Source organism: Hordeum vulgare, chromosome 2H (genome assembly GCF_904849725.1).
Source record: "Hordeum vulgare subsp. vulgare chromosome 2H, MorexV3_pseudomolecules_assembly, whole genome shotgun sequence".
In the NCBI taxonomy this organism is placed as follows: domain Eukaryota; kingdom Viridiplantae; phylum Streptophyta; class Magnoliopsida; order Poales; family Poaceae; genus Hordeum; species Hordeum vulgare.
The window spans coordinates 5,458,075-5,476,738 of NC_058519.1; the positions used below are offsets into that span (position 1 = coordinate 5,458,075).

Consider the following 18,664-nt stretch of genomic DNA (forward strand, 5'->3'; position numbering starts at 1 on the left):
GGCTTGTGTTATTTCCAATTTCTGTCATTATAAATCAACATGCAAATTTTCATATATCCAAATTATTACTTGAAATTTTTAAACAATTTTGGAATTTTAGTTGTGTATGAAAATGTTATAAACATGAACATTTTCCTAAATTTTTAATAAATCCCAAATATTGATGTTGTACACAAATTGCAAACGCAATCATTTATTAAATTTATGAATAAAAATAGAAAATAGAAAAAATATCAACATTTTAAAAACAAAATCATTTATTAAATTTATGAATAAAAATATAAAATGGGATATTTCATGAAGTTCGATTTTTTTTCGAAATATCAACATTTTAAAAACACAATCTTTAAAAAATATCAACATTTTTAAAACACAATCATTTATTAAATTTATGAATAAAAATAGAAAATGGGATTTTTCATGAAATTCGATTTTTTAACAATTTATAAAGAAGTATTTGAAAACAAATACTTTTTTGGTATTCCAAAAGTATTTTACTTTTCAAAATAGGTTTTACAATGAATAATAAATTTGTTGAAGAAAATTAAATTAAATTAACAGTAAATAAATATTAGAATAGGAAAAAATACGCTCAGGCCTTGATCAACCTGGCGACAACATCGCTTCCATCGGGTGTCTATTTGATCGCCCCAAGCATTCGCTGATATAAAAAAAGTTCATCAATTTTTAAAAAACTCTTTATGAAACAAAGAAAATAATGGGATATTATAAGCCGTTTGTAAAAGTTGAAAAGAGGTCCTGATTATGAAAAAAGATCTTTAAATTAAAAACAAAGTTTGCAAATTTAGAAAAATGTTCACGAATTTAAATGGGAAAAAATCCAGATAGGGTGTACGAGTTGGGCGGAAGGTTCTATGTCAGAGTACCTTATTTTTCGACATCTTTCAAATGCATCAAATGTATCACCATTCCAAGGCACCATGCAAAGTGTTGGTGATTTTGACAATTCTGTGTTTTCTATAGTGTTCTTGCTTTCAAAATTTATTTGGAATTTGGAAAATAATCTTGTATGCAAATGTTTTGTACACAAATATAAACAATGTTCACGGAAATTAAGAATAAATTGGTTTCATTTTTGTTTTTCATAATTTTTTTGCCTTAAATTTCAAATTATATAGTGTTTTCCAAAAACAAAATTGTGTTCAAAATTTTCTTCACTTCATATTATGACATTTTGAAAGACAGGAGCAAATTTTGATATGTCTGTACAATTTTTTAATGTTTTTGAAAAAATTGAGCAAATATTATATGCGTGATAAAAAAGAAAAAAAAATCGAATAGTGATAAAAGGCCTGATTCAATAATGGGCCGGCCCAGGCGCGAACAAAACTATATTAATACAAAACAAGAAGTAAATATGTACAAGCATTAGGATGTCCTAGTTGGTTAGAGAGGTCCTCTTTAGACAAGACGGTCTTGAGTTTGACTCACATCATCTGCTTTCTTTTATCTTTAAGAAAAATGAAAAATAGATGAGGCATGCAAGAAAAAAAAATCATGTATATGTACTGCGGTGGTGTATTGGTGCTGGTGAAAAGACCATTCTATCCTTCATTATGAAGGGGTATCGAGAGATCTCAGCCGTCAATATGTTTAGGGGATGTACCCAAGCAGAAGTGCTGAAAGATTACTAAAGATCACATGTGCAGACAAACAAACTTATAGGTTACATGTGCCTCTGAAAGATTACTGAAGCATGGAGCTGTGATTCTCATTATCGCTGACCAAGAATCCAAGATTAAAAGGGCCATATCATGTCCTTCACATGAGTTGTGCGCTGCTTCCATCGTCAAAGTTGTGCGCTGCTTGAGAAGTCGACTGGTCCTGGTCGTGTTCGTTGGGCCTTCAAACAAAAGTATACGCGTCTCCCAGCCACCAACCCACTCTCCCCACCCACCCAACCCAGTTGACTAAACAAAATAGGCAGCCTGGAGCAGTTTATATCTTGAAGACATGATGAAGCCATCAGCTTACCGCATCAGAGTCTCTCAAGAGGCCGACCAGCAGCTTACCTCATCAATTCCGACCATGGAGATTGCCAAATCAGCAGTTGCAAGTGAGCTTGTGAGCCGGTTCATCTCCTTCGTGATGAACAAGTACCACTTCTCTAGCCATGCACAATCACAGGAAAAGGAGGTGGAGAGGTTGCAGCATCTCCTGATGAGAGCTTCTACCATCGTCGAGGAGGCGGACGCTCGATACATAACAAACTCCGGGATGATGATGCAGCTCAAGATGCTCTCGGAGGCCATGTACCGAGGTCACAGCCTCCTCGATACCTTGAGGTACGGAGCCCTCCAAGTTGCTGCCGGCTTCGACGAGGTTAGCAGCAACAACTCATCTAGCAGCAGTTTGTATTTAGCAATTCCACTCAAGCGTTCCCGAACAACAACGGAAAAAGACAGCAAGATCATGGGCCTCGAGTCACATGGTGCTTTGGAAAGCTTAGAAATTGCTGTTGCAAACATGTCAGAGTTTGTTCTGCTTCTGGGTGGATGTGAGCGCATGTCCCATAGGCCATATGACGTTTATCTTTACACCGACAACTTCATGTTCAGCCGACATGCTGAAAAGCAAAAGCTCTTGAGCTTCTTGTTGCAGCACAACGATCCTTCAGGTAATCATGCATTGGCCATTCTTCCGCTTATAGGTGGTGTTGCAGTTGGGAAGAAAACTTTGGTTGCTCATGTGTGTGGCGATGAAAGGGTTTGCTCACGATTCTCCTCTATTTTGCACTTGAAAGGAGACAACGTTTTGGGGATACTTGACGATGGAAGGGTCATGTTTGGGATAATGTTGGTAGTTATTGAGTTTGCTTCTGATGTTGATGATGATGACTGGAAAAAAATTCACTCATTTCTCGTAAGAATGGACAGAGGAAGTAAGATCATCATTGTAAGTAAAATTAAAAGAATAGCCCGGTTTGGAACGGTGAAACCAATTTTACTAAGTGGGCTATCTCACGATGAGTTGAGGTACCTTTTCAAGGCACTAGCATTTGGAAGTGTAGAGCCAGGAGAACATCCGCGGCTAGTACAAATAGCAGATGAATTTGCCATGGTGATCCACAGTTCGCAAGTTTCACTTGTCGCAACAAATATGTTTGCGGATGTGTTGAGAAGCAACCTCGATGTTCAGTTCTGGCGTTGTATATTGGACAAGGTGGCAAGAATGGTTAAGAGAAACCTCTCCATACATGGCGTGAACCCAACCATGCGTATAGAACAAGGCAATCCGGTAGACATAACAGACATTGCTTTGCATCCTCTTAGCATGAAACCTTGTAGTGTTAATTTATCAATCAAGTCAGTATTGCCAAGTGTAACATTTCGAGAACTTGTAACAGATCCGAGTGTTAGGCCGAAAGGAGACTTCACTCTAATGGCATGGGAATCAAGGATAGCCCCTTATAAATCATTTCCTAATTATGTTACAAGTATTGCTCAGGGTACAAATCAAAATAGTGCGCTGCCAGGGAGGAAGCGACAAGGAGCGCCAATCTAATTTTGTTTCAAAACTTGTGTAAATGTAACTCTTGTGATTTTTTGATACATGACAGTACATGTATACCATTCAACTAAATGTGTTACAGATCTTTGTGTAAAAAGGTAGTATTACAGATCTTAATTAACCCCTCGTGGTTTTCTTAGATAACCAACAACATTATTGAAGTGGCATTACCTACTACTAATGAAACATAAATTAGAGGCGGCCATGCGCGCGGCTGGTCGTGACCTCACTCCGGGTATGATAGCGTCCCCCTGTGGTCATAGCTCTGGTTCCCGTTTTGTTGTGCTTGGTTTTGTTCATCTGGCACTCTTTTGCGATGTAGCCTCAGACCGCGACATTGCGTGTCGTGGAGAGAAGGTTCCTCGCATGGAGCAGATTTCCGCTATCTGGGTCAAAGAAAGGCTGGATAGGGCGCTGGCAGAGGCTCGTGCTCGAGCGGAGCAACGGGCTCTGGGCGGCACGGCACCCACCATCCCTGGGCATAGAGAGACCGGTCATGTGCCGGGCATAGCCGCCCGTCCACTCGACCCGGTATCGTTGGCTGCCCTTCAGTAGGAAGGGCTATGAGGAGAAGGCCGCCTACGCGCCTCCATCTGAGTGAGCAGTAGATGGTGGTCCGTGGTGCTAGTATCGATCCTCCTCCTGGGGAGGACACAACTGTTGATGCTCCTATCACTAGCACTAGTAGAAAACAGGACATTGAGCCAACAACATTTGACCCGGATTGGATCCGCTGGGCCCCCTCCCTGCAGCAAATGGCCGCAAGGCCTTTAGGACCGGTTTGTAACACAAACCGGTCCTAAAGGTTTTTGGACCGTTTGCTGCAGGGAGGGGGGCCCAGTGGACAGACCCTTTAGAACCGGTTTGTATCACAAACCGGTTCTAAAGGTTTTCTCATTTTTGCAGCAACTGCAGGGCCCCGCTGTCAGACCCTTTAGCACCGGTTTTTGACACAAACCGGTCCTAAAGCCCTCCTCTCCTTCCTCCCTGAGCACCCTATATTCCACCCCATTTTTTCTAGCTCGAGCTCAACTCCATTTTTGCTCTCTCCTTCCTCTTGGGAGCTCTAATCCATCCCCATTTTTCTCCACCATTTGTCAAGATTGTTGGCACCCATCGGTCCTACGGTTAGCATCAACATTCCCTCTTCCGGCATTGCAAGTTTTGCTTGTTTTCTTGCTCATTTCATTTTTGTTGTGCTAGCTAGGTGTTTGATGAAATGCCTAAGCTAGAGAGAGTTCATCATTTGTTATGTATACATATGCAATTTGAGCTCAAATTTAATTATGATTTGTGGTTTTTTTTAGTGTCACGCGCCTTGTCCCCTTCCTCACCGCCGTCGATCGCCCCGTCACCGACACAACCTTGGTGAGCCTATTGTTTTTATTTACCAAAACAAATTTTGATTTGTATGATTTACATATTTACTTGTATATAATTTTCTTATTGTGTAAGATTTTTTTTATATGTATAGCGCCATGGTTTTGATATCCGTCCCCGTTGACCCTCGTCCAGTCTATGATTCGGATGTGGTATATTATCTTTTATAACTACATATTTTCATTTTCTGATTATATGACAATTAATTACGCCGACCAACTTGACATAGATATTTTTATCTAGGAGGTAGTGGAACCGGAAATGCCAATCGACCCTATTGGTGAGAAGTTACACTTAGTTGAACAAGAAAATGTTGGCCCGAAAGAAAGATTGAAAAAAACTGAAGAAAGGTTGGAAAAAACTGAAAGAGAGAAGATGACCTTGGAAAAGGTTCTTGCCGGTGTCGTCGATGGTCACAAGAGCGAGATGGACGCAATGCGTCTGAAGATTAGAAAGATTAGAAAACATGCAATTAGTAAAGAGGCTTGGTATCATTATGCCGTCGGGTCAATTGTTACCTTTGTTGCGATTTTGATCGCATTTGTTGTTGTTTTTAAATGCATTAATTAGAGAGAGTTTTTATGGTTGGTTTCAGTGTGTGTTTTTATAAGAACTATATATGTATGGTCACTACGCTACTTTGGTTTTAACGTGTGATGAACTTTTTGTATTAATTAATTAATTTAGTCATGATGATTTAGCATAATGGTTTTTGATAAATTTATATAATGCAGATGAACCGGCAATGGATGTACAGTGATCGACGTCGTCCCGAATTCCTTAATGGCATGCATAGTTTTCTCAATGTGGCTGAGAAAAACAGGCAGAATGGATTTATTTTTTGTCCATGTAAAAAATGCCAGAATAAGAGGAATTTCCCTAACTCAAGAACCATACACACCCACCTGTTGCAAGAAGGCTTCATGCCCAGTTATTTTTGTTGGACCAAGCACGGAGAAAGAGGGGTTGTAATGGAAGACAATGAAGAAGAAGAGGATAATGATAACTATCCTATGTTCGGTGAACACGGTGATACTGAAATGGGGGAAGACGAGCCTGAACTTGAGGACATTGTTGATGAGTCTGATGATGATCTTCGTCAAGTCATTCGTGAAGAACAGATAAACTGCGGGAGTGAAAACAAGAGGTTGAAGTTGGAGCGCATGTTAGAAGATCACAAAAAATTGTTGTACCCAAATTGCGAAGATGGCCAGAAAAAGCTGGGCACCACCCTGGAATTGCTGCAATGGAAGGCAGAGAATGGAATATCTGACAAGGGATTTGAAAAGCTGCTGAAAATAATGAAGAAGATGCTTCCAAGAGATAACGTGCTGCCCTGCAGTACGTACGAAGCAAATAAGGTTGTCTGCCCTCTAGGATTGGAAGTGCATAAGATACATGCATGCATCAATGACTGCATCCTCTACCGCGGTCAGCACGAGAATTTAAATGCCTGCCCGGTATGCGGTGCATTTCGGTATAAGATCAGGCGAGATGACCCTGGTGATGTTGAGGGCGACGACCGCCCCAGGAAGAGGGTTCCTGCCAAGGTGATGTGGCATGCTCCTATAATACCACGGTTGAAACGTTTGTTCCGAAACAAAGAGCATTCCAAGTTGCTGCGATGGCACAAAGAAGACTGTAAGGAAGACGATATGCTGAGACAACCCGCTGATGGGTCGCAGTGGAGAAACATCGACGATAAGTACGAGGACTTTGCACGTGACCCAAGAAACTTAAGGTTTGGTCTAAGTACAGATGGCCTGAATCCGTTTGGGGAGCAGAGTAGCAGTCATAGCACCTGGCCCGTGACTCTATGTATCTATAACCTTCCTCCTTGGTTATGCATGAAGCGTAAGTTCATTATGATGCCAGTGCTTATCCCAGGCCCGTCGCAACCCGGCAACAACATTGATGTGTACCTGAGGCCACTGGTTGATGAACTTTTAGAGTTATGGGCTGACGAAGGTGTACGTGTGTGGGACGAGTACAAACAGGAGGAATTTGACCTACGAGGGTTGTTGTTTGTAACCATCAATGATTGGCCCGCTCTTAGTAACATCTCAGGACAGTCAAACAAGGGATACAGCGCATGCACACACTGTTTAGGCGAGACTGAAAGTATACATATAGGCAAGAATGTGTACCCGGGGCATCGTCGATTTCTTCCAGACAGGCATCCCGTAAGAAAGAAAGGAAAGCATTTCAAAGGCGAGGCAGATACACGGAGGAAGCCAACCCTCCCTAAAGGTACTGATATATATGACATGGTCAAAGATATAAAAGTAATCTTTGGTAAGGGTCCTGGCGCACAATCTGTTCCGAATGACGCCGACAACCACGTAGCCATGTGGAAGAAGAAATCTATATTCTGGGAACTACCCTATTGGAAATTCCTAGAGGTTCGCTCTGCGATCGACGTGATGCACGTGACGAAAAATATTTGCGTGAACCTGCTAAACTTATTGGGTGTGCATGGGAAGAATTCGAGAGATACACCAAAAGCACGGCTGCACCATCAACGTATGCACGAACGAGACGACCTGATGAATCGAGAGAATTTCAAAGGTCCTGCCAGCTACGCTCTTACCAAGGAAGAGAAGGAGATCTTTTTCCAAGTCCTGAGCAGTATCAAGGTCCCGTCTGGCTACTCGTCGAACATAAAAGGAATACTAAACCTGGAAGAGAAAAAGTTTCAAAACCTAAAGTCTCATGACTGCCACGTGATCATGACCCAGTTACTTCCGATTGCATTGAGGGGGCTTCTGCCAGAAAACGTGCGAGTACCCATTGTGAAGCTATGTGCATTCCTCAACGCAATTTCTCAGAAGGCAATCGATCCAGCAACTCTACCAAGTTTACAGAAGGACGTGGTCCGATCTCTTGTCAGCTTCGAGTTGGTGTTCCCACCAACCTTCTTCAATATTATGACGCACCTCATAGTTCACCTAGTCCAAGAGATTTCCGTTCTCGGTCCTGTATTCTTACACAATATGTTCCCCTTTGAGAGGTTCATGGGAGTCTTGAAGAATTATGTTAAAAACCGTGCTAGGCCAGAAGGAAGCATGGTCAAGGGCTATGGAACAGAGGAGGTCATTGAGTTTTGTGTTGACTTTATTCCTGACCTGAACCCGATCGGTGTTCCTCAGTCGCGCCATGAGGGGAGACTGCGTGGAAAAGGCACGCTAGGAAAGAAATCAACAACATGTATGGACGAGCAATCTTTCACTCAAGCACACTACACAGTTCTAGTTAATTCCAGCTTGGCGGCTCCATATATCCAGGAACACAAGGATATTTTACGCTCGGAATACCCGGAGCAACCTGAAGATTTCATTGCTAAAGAACACGCGAAGACTTTCGGCGGTTGGTTGCAAAGACGTCTCATTAATGACAACATTGTTGAAGATGAGCTATACTTGTTGGCCAAGCAACCATCTTCGACTGTATTGACCTTTAAAGGGTACGAGATAAATGGTAACACATTTTACACGGCAGACCAAGATAAAAAGAGCACCAACCAAAACAGTGGCGTCCGGTTTGATGCAAAAGACGACAACGGGCAAAGGGTCACATACTATGGTTACATAGAGCAGATATGGGAACTTGACTACGGACCTTCCTAGCCAATGATGTGGCTCAGGTTTTCTATGTGAAGGACATGTCTAGCTGTTGGAAATATGCCCTAGAGGCAATAATAAATTAGTTATTATTATATTTCTTAGTTCATGATAATCGTTTATTATCCATGCTATAATTGTATTGATTGGAAACACAATACTTGTGTGGATACATAGACAAAACACTGTCCCTAGTAAGCCTCTAGTTGACTAGCTCGTTGATCAAAGATGGTCAAGGTTTCCTGGCCATAGGCAAGTGTTGTCACTTGATAACGGAATCACATCATTAGGAGAATCATGTGATGGACTAGACCCAAACTAATAGACGTAGCATGTTGATCGTGTCATTTTGTTGCTACTGTTTTCTGCGTGTCAAGTATTTATTCCTATGACCATGAGATCATATAACTCACTGACACCGGAGGAATACATTGTGTGTATCAAACGTCGCAACGTAACTGGGTGACTATAAAGATGCTCTACAGGTATCTCCGAAGGTGTTAGTTGAGTTAGTATGGATCAAGACTGGGATTTGTCACTCCGTGTGACGGAGAGGTATCTCGGGGCCCACTCGGTAATACAACATCACACACAAGCCTTGCAAGCAATGTAACTTAGTGTAAGTTGCGGGATCTTGTATTACAGAACGAGTAAAGAGACTTGCCGGTAAACGAGGTTGAAATAGGTATACGGATACGGACGATCGAATCTCGGGCAAGTAACATACCGAAGGACAAAGGGAATGACATACGGGATTATACGAATCCTTGGCACTGAGGTTCAAACGATAAAGATCTTCGTAGAATATGTAGGATCCAATATGGGCATCCAGGTCCCGCTGTTGGATATTGACCGAGGAGTCTCTCGGGTCATGTCTACATAGTTCTCGAACCCGCAGGGTCTGCACACTTAAGGTTCGACGTTGTTTTATGCGTATTTGAGTTATATGGTTGGTTACCGAATGTTGTTCGGAGTCCCGGATGAGATCACGGACGTCACGACGGTTTCCGGAATAGTCCGGAAACGAAGATTGATATATAGGATGACCTCATTTGATTACCGGAAGGTTTTCGGAGTTACCGGGAATGTACCGGGAATGACGAATGGGTTCCGGGAGTTCACCGGAGGGGGGGCAACCCACTCCGGGGAAGCCCATAGGCATTTGGGGGGGTCACACCAGCCCTTAGTGGGCTGGTGGGACAGCCCACCAATCCCCTATGCGCCAAGAGAGAAAAAAATCAAAGGAAAGAAAAAAAAAGAAAAGGAAGAAGTGGGAAAGGGGAAGGACTCCCTCCCACCAAACCAAGTAAGACTCGGTTTGGGGGGGGAGAGTCCTCCCCCCTGGCTCGGCCGACCCCTTGGGGATCCCTTGGACCCCAAGGCAAGGTCCCCCTCCCTCCTCCTATATATATGGGGCTTTTAGGGCAGATTTGAGACGACTTTCTCACGGCTGCCCGACCACATACCTCCATAGTTTTTCCTCTAGATCGTGTTTCTGCGGAGCTCGGGCGGAGCCCTGCTGAGACAAGATCATCACCAACCTCCGGAGCACCGTCACGCTGCCGGAGAACTCTTCTACCTCTCCGTCTCTCTTGCTGGATCAAGAAGGCCGAGATCATCGTCGAGCTGTACGTGTGCTGAACGCGGAGGTGCCGTCCGTTCGGTACTAGATCGTGGGACTGATCGCGGGATTGTTCGCGGGGCGGATCGAGGGACGTGAGGACGTTCCACTACATCAACCGCGTTCTCTAACGCTTCTGCTGTGCGATCTACAAGGGTACGTAGATCACTCATCCCCTCTCGTAGATGGACATCACCATGATAGGTCTTCGTGCGCGTAGGAATTTTTTTGTTTCCCATGCGACGTTCCCCAGCAGTGGTATCAGAGCTAGGTTCATGCGTAGATGTCTTCTCGAGTAGAACACAAAAGGTTTTGTGGGCGGTGATGTGCGTTTTGCTGCCCTCCTTAGTCTTTTCTTGATTCCGCGGTATTGTTGGATTGAAGCGGCTTGGACCGACATTACTCGTACGCTTACGAGAGACTGGTTTCATCGTTACGAGCAACCCCCTTTGCTCAAAGATGACTGGCAAGTGACGGTTTCTCCAACTTTAGTTGAATCGGATTTGACCGAGGAGGTCCTTGGATGAGGTTAAATAGCAACTCATATATCTCCGTTGTGGTGTTTGCGTAAGTAAGATGCGATCCTACTAGATACCCTTGGTCACCACGTAAAACATGCAACAACAAAATTAGAGGACGTCTAACTTGTTTTTGCAGGGTATGATTGTGATGTGATATGGCCAACGATGTGATGTGATATATTGGATGTATGAGATGATCATGTTGTAATAGAAATATCGACTTGCACGTCGATGGTACGGCAACCGGCAGGAGCCATAGGGTTGTCATTATACTAACGTTTGTGCTTGCAGATGCGTTTACTATTTTGCTAGGATGTAGCTTTAGTAGTAATAGCATGAGTAGCACGACAACCCCGATGGCGACACGTTGATGGAGATCATGAAGATGGAGATCATGGTGTGACGCCGGTGACAAGAAGATCGTGCCAGTGCTTTTGTGATGGAGATCAAGAAGCACATGATGATGGCCATATCATGTCACTTATGAATTGCATGTGATGTTAATCCTTTTATGCACCTTATTTTGCTTAGAACGACGGTAGCATTATGAGGTGATCTCTCACTAAAATTTCAAGACGAAATTGTGTTCTCCCCGACTGTGCACCGTTGCGACAGTTCGTCGTTTCGAGACACCACGTGATGATCGGGTGTGATAGACTCAACGTCCACATACAACGGGTGCAAAACAGTTGCGCACGCGGAACACTCGGGTTAAGCTTGACGAGCCTAGCATGTGCAGACATGGCCTCGGAACACATGAGACCGAAAGATTGAGCATGAATCGTATAGTTGATATGATTAGCATAGAGATGCTTACCACTGAAACTATTCTCGACTCACGTGATGATCGGACTTGAGATAGTGGATTTGGATCATGTACCACTCAAATGACTAGAGAGATGTACTTTTTGAGTGGGAGTTCTTAAGTAATATGATTAATTGAACTAATTGTCATGAACATAGTCTAATGGTCTTTGCGAATTACGATGTAGCTTGCGCTATAGCTCTACTGTTTTTATATGTTCCTAGAGAAAATTTAGTTGAAAATTGATAGTAGCAAACTTTGCAGACTGAGTCTGTAAAACCGAGGATTGTCCTCGTTGCTACGCAGAAGGCTTATGTCCTTAATGCACCACTCGGTGTGCTGCACCTCGAGCGTCGTCTGTGGATGCTATGAACATCCGACATACACGTTGCTGATAACTACACGATAGTTCAGTGCAAAATACTTAATGGCTTAGAAGCAAGGCGTCAAAAACGTTGTAAAACGTCTCGGAACATAAGTGATGTTCTAAAGAGATGAAATTGTGATTTCATGCTTGTGCCCTTGTTAAGAGGTACGAGACCTCCGACAAGATTCTTTGTCCACAAAGCACAGGAGAAAAGGCTCAATCGTTGAGCATGTGCTCAGATTGTCTGAGTACGACAATCGCTTGAATCAAGTGGGAGTTAATCTTCCAGATGAGATAGTGATAGTTCTCCAAAGTCACTGCCACCAAGCTGTGAGAGCTTCGTGATGAACTATAACATATCAAGGATACATACAATGATCCTTAAGCGATTCGCGATGTTTGACACTGCGAAAGTAGAAATCAAGAAAGAGCATCAATAGTTGACGGTTTGTGAAACCACTAAGTTTCAAGAAAGGCAAGGGCTAGAAGGGATACTTCGTGAAACGGCAAAATAGTTGCTGCACTAATGAAGAGACCCAAGATTAAACCCAAACCCGAGACTTAAGTGCTTCTATAATGAGGGGAACAATCACTGAGGCGGAGCAACTCAAGATACTTGGTAGATAAGAAGGCTGGCAAAAGTCGAAAGAAGAGTGTTTGATATACATGATGTTGATGTGTACTTTACTAGTACTCCTAGTAGCACGAGGGTATTGGATACCGGTTCGGTTGCTAAGTGATTAGTGACGCGAAATGAAAGCTACGGCATAAACGGAGACTAGCTAAAGGCAAGGTGACGATACGTGTTGGAAGTGTTTCCAAGATTGATATGATCAAACGTCGCACGCTCCCTCTACCATCGGGATTGGTGTTAAACCTAAATAATTGTTATTTGGTGCTTGCGTTAAGCATGAACATGATTGGATCGTGTTTATCGCAATACGATTATTCATTTAAGGAGAATAATGGTTACTCTATTTTCTTGAATATTCACCTTCAATGGTTTATTGAATCTCGATCGTAGTGTTACACATGTTCATGATATTGGTGCCAAAAGATACGAGTTAATGATGATAGTACCACTTACTTGTGGCACTGCCGCTTGAGTCATGTTAGTATAAATTGCATGAAGAGGCTCCATGCTGATGGATCTTTGTACTCACCTGATTTCGAATCACTAGTGACATGCAAATCATACCACATGAGCAAGGCCTTGTTTTCATTGAGATGAAATAAGATAGTAACTTGTTGGAAGTGGTACATTTTGATGTATGCAGTCCAATGGGTGCTGAGGCACGTACTGGATATCATTATGTTCTTACTTCACTGACGATTTGAGTAGATACAGGAGTATATACTTAATGAATCACAAGTCTGAAATGTTGAAAAGTTCAATTCCGTTACAGAGTGAAGTTCATCGTAACAAGAGGATAAACTGTCTACGATATGATCATGGAAATGAATATCCGAGTTACGAGTTTTGGTACGCAGTTAAGACAATGTGGAAATTGTTTCGCAGTTCTTGCCACCTGGAACATCATAGTGTGATGATGTGTCTGAACGTCATAGCCACGCACTATTTGGTATGGTGCATACTATGATGTCTCTTATCGAATTACCACTATCATTTATGGGTTATGCATTAGAGACAACCGCACTCACTTTAAATAGGGCACCGCGTATTTCCGTTGAGATGACACAGTATAGACTGAGGTTTAGAGAAATCTAAACTGTCGTTTCTTGAAAGTTTGGGGCTTCGACACTTATGTGAAAAAGTTTCAGTCTGATAAGCTCGAACCCAAAGCGGATAAATGCATCTTCATAGGATATCCAAAACAGTTGGGTACATCTCCTATCTCAGATTCGAAAGCAAAGTGTTTGTTTCTAGAAACGGATCCTTTCTCGAGGAAAGGTTTCTCTCGAAAGAATTGAGTGGGAGGGTAGTAGAACTTGATGAGGTTACTGAACCATCACTTCAACCAGTGTGTAGCAGGACGCAGGAAGTTGTTCATGTGGCGCCTACACCAATTGAAGTGGAAGCTGATGATGATGATCATTGAGCTTCGAATCAAGTTACTACAAACCTCGTAGGTCGACAAGGTCGCGTACTGCTGCAGAGTAGTACGGTAACCCTGTCTTGGAGGTCATGTTGTTGAGCAACAGTGAACCTACGAGTTATGGAGAAAGCGATGGTGGGCCCAGATTCCGACAAATGGCTGGAAGCCATGAAATCCGAGAGAGGATCCATGTGTGAAAACAAAGTGTAGACTTTGGTAGAACTACTTGATGGTCATAGGACTATTGAGTAAAATGGATCTTTAAAAGAAGACAGACGATGATGGTGATAAGTCACTATTAAGAAACGCTCGACTTGTCGCAAAGATGTTTTCGATAAGATCAAACAGTTGACTATGATGAGACTTTCTCACTCGTAGCGATGCTAAAAGTCTGTTAGAATTATGTTAGTTGTTGATGCATTATTTATGAAATATTGCACGTAGGATGTCAAAACATTGTTTTCTCGACGGTTTCCTTGAGCAAACATTGTATGTAATACAACTAGAAGGTTTTGTAGATCCTAAAGATACTAGCAAGTATGCAAGCTCCAGCAATCCTTCAATGGACTGGTGCAAGCATCTCGGAGTTGGAATATACACTTTGATGAGATGATCAAAGATCTTGGGTTTGTACAAGGTTTATGAGAAACTTGTATTTCCAAAGAAGTGAGTGGGAGCACTATAGAATTTTTGATAAGTATATGTGGTTGACATATTGTGGATCAGAAGTAATGTAGAATTTCTGTAAAGCATACAAGGTTGTTTGAAAGGAGTTTTTCAAAGGAATACCTAGATTGCGCTACTTGAACGTTGAGCATCAAAGATCTATGGAGATAGATCGAAAGCGCTTAATAGAAGTTTCAACAAGATGCATGCCTTGACAAGTTTTTGAAGGAGTTCAAAATAGATCAGTAAAGAAGGAGTTCTTGGTTGCGTTGTAAGGTGTGAATTTGAGTAAGACTCAAAACCCGACCACGACAGAATAAAGAGAATAGACGAAGGTCGTCTTCTATGCCTTAGCCGTAGAATCTAAAGTATGCCATGCTGTGTACCGCACCTGATGTGTGCCTTGACCCAAAGTCTGTTGAGAGGTACAGAGAGTGATCCATGATTGAATCACTAGCAGCGGTCAAAATTTATCCTTAGTAACAAATGGACTAAGGAATTTTTCTCGATTATGGAGGTGGTTAAAGATTTCGTCGTAAAGGGTTACGTCGATGCAAGCTTTGACACTAATCCGAATAACTATGAGTAGTGAAACGGATTCATATAATAGAGTAGATATTTGGAGCATTTTCGAATAGCACGTAGTAGCAGCATCTATAAGATGACATAAAGATTTGTAAAGAACGCACGGATCTGAAAGTTTCAGAACCGTTGACTAAAACCTCTCTCACGAGCAAGACGTGATCAGACCCCATAACTATATGGGTGTTGGATTCGTTGGAATCACATGGTGATGTGAACTAGATTATTGACTCTAGTGCAAGTGGGAGACTGTTGGAAATATGCCCTAGAGGCAATAATAAATTAGTTATTATTATATTTCTTAGTTCATGATAATCGTTTATTATCCATGCTATAATTGTATTGATTGGAAACACAATACTTGTGTGGATACATAGACAAAACACTGTCCCTAGTAAGCCTCTAGTTGACTAGCTCGTTGATCAAAGATGGTCAAGGTTTCCTGGCCATAGGCAAGTGTTGTCACTTGATAACGGAATCACATCATTAGGAGAATCATGTGATGGACTAGACCCAAACTAATAGACGTAGCATGTTGATCGTGTCATTTTGTTGCTACTGTTTTCTGCGTGTCAAGTATTTATTCCTATGACCATGAGATCATATAACTCACTGACACCGGAGGAATACATTGTGTGTATCAAACGTCGCAACGTAACTGGGTGACTATAAAGATGCTCTACAGGTATCTCCGAAGGTGTTAGTTGAGTTAGTATGGATCAAGACTGGGATTTGTCACTCCGTGTGACGGAGAGGTATCTCGGGGCCCACTCGGTAATACAACATCACACACAAGCCTTGCAAGCAATGTAACTTAGTGTAAGTTGCGGGATCTTGTATTACAGAACGAGTAAAGAGACTTGCCGGTAAACGAGGTTGAAATAGGTATACGGATACGGACGATCGAATCTCGGGCAAGTAACATACCGAAGGACAAAGGGAATGACATACGGGATTATACGAATCCTTGGCACTGAGGTTCAAACGATAAAGATCTTCGTAGAATATGTAGGATCCAATATGGGCATCCAGGTCCCGCTGTTGGATATTGACCGAGGAGTCTCTCGGGTCATGTCTACATAGTTCTCGAACCCGCAGGGTCTGCACACTTAAGGTTCGACGTTGTTTTATGCGTATTTGAGTTATATGGTTGGTTACCGAATGTTGTTCGGAGTCCCGAATGAGATCACGGACGTCACGAGGGTTTCCGGAATAGTCCGGAAACGAAGATTGATATATAGGATGACCTCATTTGATTACCGGAAGGTTTTCGGAGTTACCGGGAATGTACCGGGAATGACGAATGGGTTCCGGGAGTTCACCGGAGGGGGGGCAACCCACTCCGGGGAAGCCCATAGGCATTTGGGGGGGTCACACCAGCCCTTAGTGGGCTGGTGGGACAGCCCACCAATCCCCTATGCGCCAAGAGAGAAAAAAATCAAAGGAAAGAAAAAAAAAAGAAAAGGAAGAAGTGGGAAAGGGGAAGGACTCCCTCCCACCAAACCAAGTAAGACTCGGTTTGGGGGGGGAGAGTCCTCCCCCCTGGCTCGGCCGACCCCTTGGGGATCCCTTGGACCCCAAGGCAAGGTCCCCCTCCCTCCTCCTATATATATGGGGCTTTTAGGGCAGATTTGAGACGACTTTCTCACGGCTGCCCGACCACATACCTCCATAGTTTTTCCTCTAGATCGTGTTTCTGCGGAGCTCGGGCGGAGCCCTGCTGAGACAAGATCATCACCAACCTCCGGAGCGCCGTCACGCTGCCGGAGAACTCTTCTACCTCTCCGTCTCTCTTGCTGGATCAAGAAGGCCGAGATCATCGTCGAGCTGTACGTGTGCTGAACGCGGAGGTGCCGTCCGTTCGGTACTAGATCGTGGGACTGATCGCGGGATTGTTCGCGGGGCGGATCAAGGGACGTGAGGACGTTCCACTACATCAACCGCGTTCTCTAACGCTTCTGCTGTGCGATCTACAAGGGTACGTAGATCACTCATCCCCTCTCGTAGATGGACATCACCATGATAGGTCTTCGTGCGCGTAGGAAATTTATTGTTTCCCATGCGACGTTCCCCAGCAGTGGTATCAGAGCTAGGTTCCGTAAAACCCTAAACAGACGATTCCGACGATTCATAGTTTACCCTAAACCGACGATTCCGACGATTCATAGTTTACCCTAAACCGACGATTCCGACGATTCATAGTTTACCCTAAACCGACGATTCTGTAAAACCCTAAACCGACGATTCCGACGATTTCGTAAAACTTTCCGACGATTACAATTCCGTAAAACTTTCCTACGATTCCGACGATTCCATAACTGCGGGGAAAGTTTCCGACGATTCCGACGATTCCGTAAAACTTTCCGACGATTACAATTCTGTAAAACTTTCCTACGATTCCGACGATTAATTCCATAACTGCGGGGAAAGTTTCCGACGATTCCGACGATTCCGTAAAACTTTCCGACGATTCCGTAAAACTTTGCGATGATTACGACTCCGACGATTCCGTAAAACTTTTCCGTAAAATTTCCGGTTCCGTAAAATTTTTCCGTAAATAATTTTGCTAAGTTAAATTCTTGTTACTAGCAGGTGTTGAGCTATGGATCCCCAAGAACCACATGATCAGCACGCCGATCAGCTCGCGGAAATGGGTGAGGCGGAGAAGGAAAGATACATGTGCCAGATGATTTTCGAAGATGCAACGGCCATATATCATGATGACGACGGTGGGCATGCGTTTAGCAATCAATTTTTGAACGACTCCGGTGACGGAGCTGAGAATATAGAAGATGTAGTAGATGAAGAAGTGCCCTCCGGAACAAACTCTGCCAATGTATATCTCAAGTCACTGTTGACGCAACAATTAATTTGTATTGCACTTACTAACGAATCATTATTTTCCCGTTTAGGTGCCCTCCGGAACACCTAGCGCAAGTACTGAGACAAAGTCGAAACGAGGCCCGGCCGCAAGGTTGAAAGATACTGCAAGGTACTCGATCGATAAAGTTGCTGCTGATGGCAAACCACTGGAACCCCCAGAAACTTATCGCAAATTTGTAAATCAGTGTGGAGTTGTTGTAAGAGACCTGGTCCCGATCAACTTAATAGAATGGAATAAGCCGAAGACCGGCGCCAACGTTGGAGCTACTTATGTCGATGACAGATTGAAAAGAGTGCTTTGCGACACGGTCTGGCTAAATTTCAGCGTAGCGGAAGATAAGAAGAAGAAAGTCGAGGAGTGGGCTTTGAAGAAGATGGCCACACAATTCCAGAGGTGGAAGAAAGACTTGTGGAAGAAATATAAGGACGAAGATCCAGTTTTCACTGGGCACCTAGTGAAGATAAGAGACGCTTGGCCTGATTTTAAGGCGTACAAGAAATCGGGTGTCTTTACATCCCGATCAGCCACAAATACGGAGAATGCGAAGAAGAAGAAATATCACCATATTTTGGGGTCAGGTGGCTACATGACTGCCCTGCCTAGGTGGCGACGCTATGAAGATGCGCTTCT

The 18,664-nt window shown here is 43.2% G+C and overlaps 1 protein-coding gene across 1 annotated transcript; it reads left to right on the plus strand.

Moving 5' to 3' along the window:
- Positions 1-2,006: 2,006 nt before the first annotated feature.
- LOC123429065 lies at positions 2,007-3,525 on the plus strand. Its single transcript, XM_045113125.1, has one exon. It carries the CDS (start codon positions 2,050-2,052, stop codon positions 3,523-3,525), a length of 1,476 nt encoding a protein of 491 aa, XP_044969060.1. The 5' UTR covers positions 2,007-2,049.
- Positions 3,526-18,664: the final 15,139 nt, after the last annotated feature.

What these genes read in the sequence shown, in the direction of transcription:
- LOC123429065 (XM_045113125.1), top strand. Translation starts at nt 2,050, where the DNA reads ATGGAGATTGCCAAATCAGCAGTTGCAAGTGAGCTTGTGAGCCGGTTC.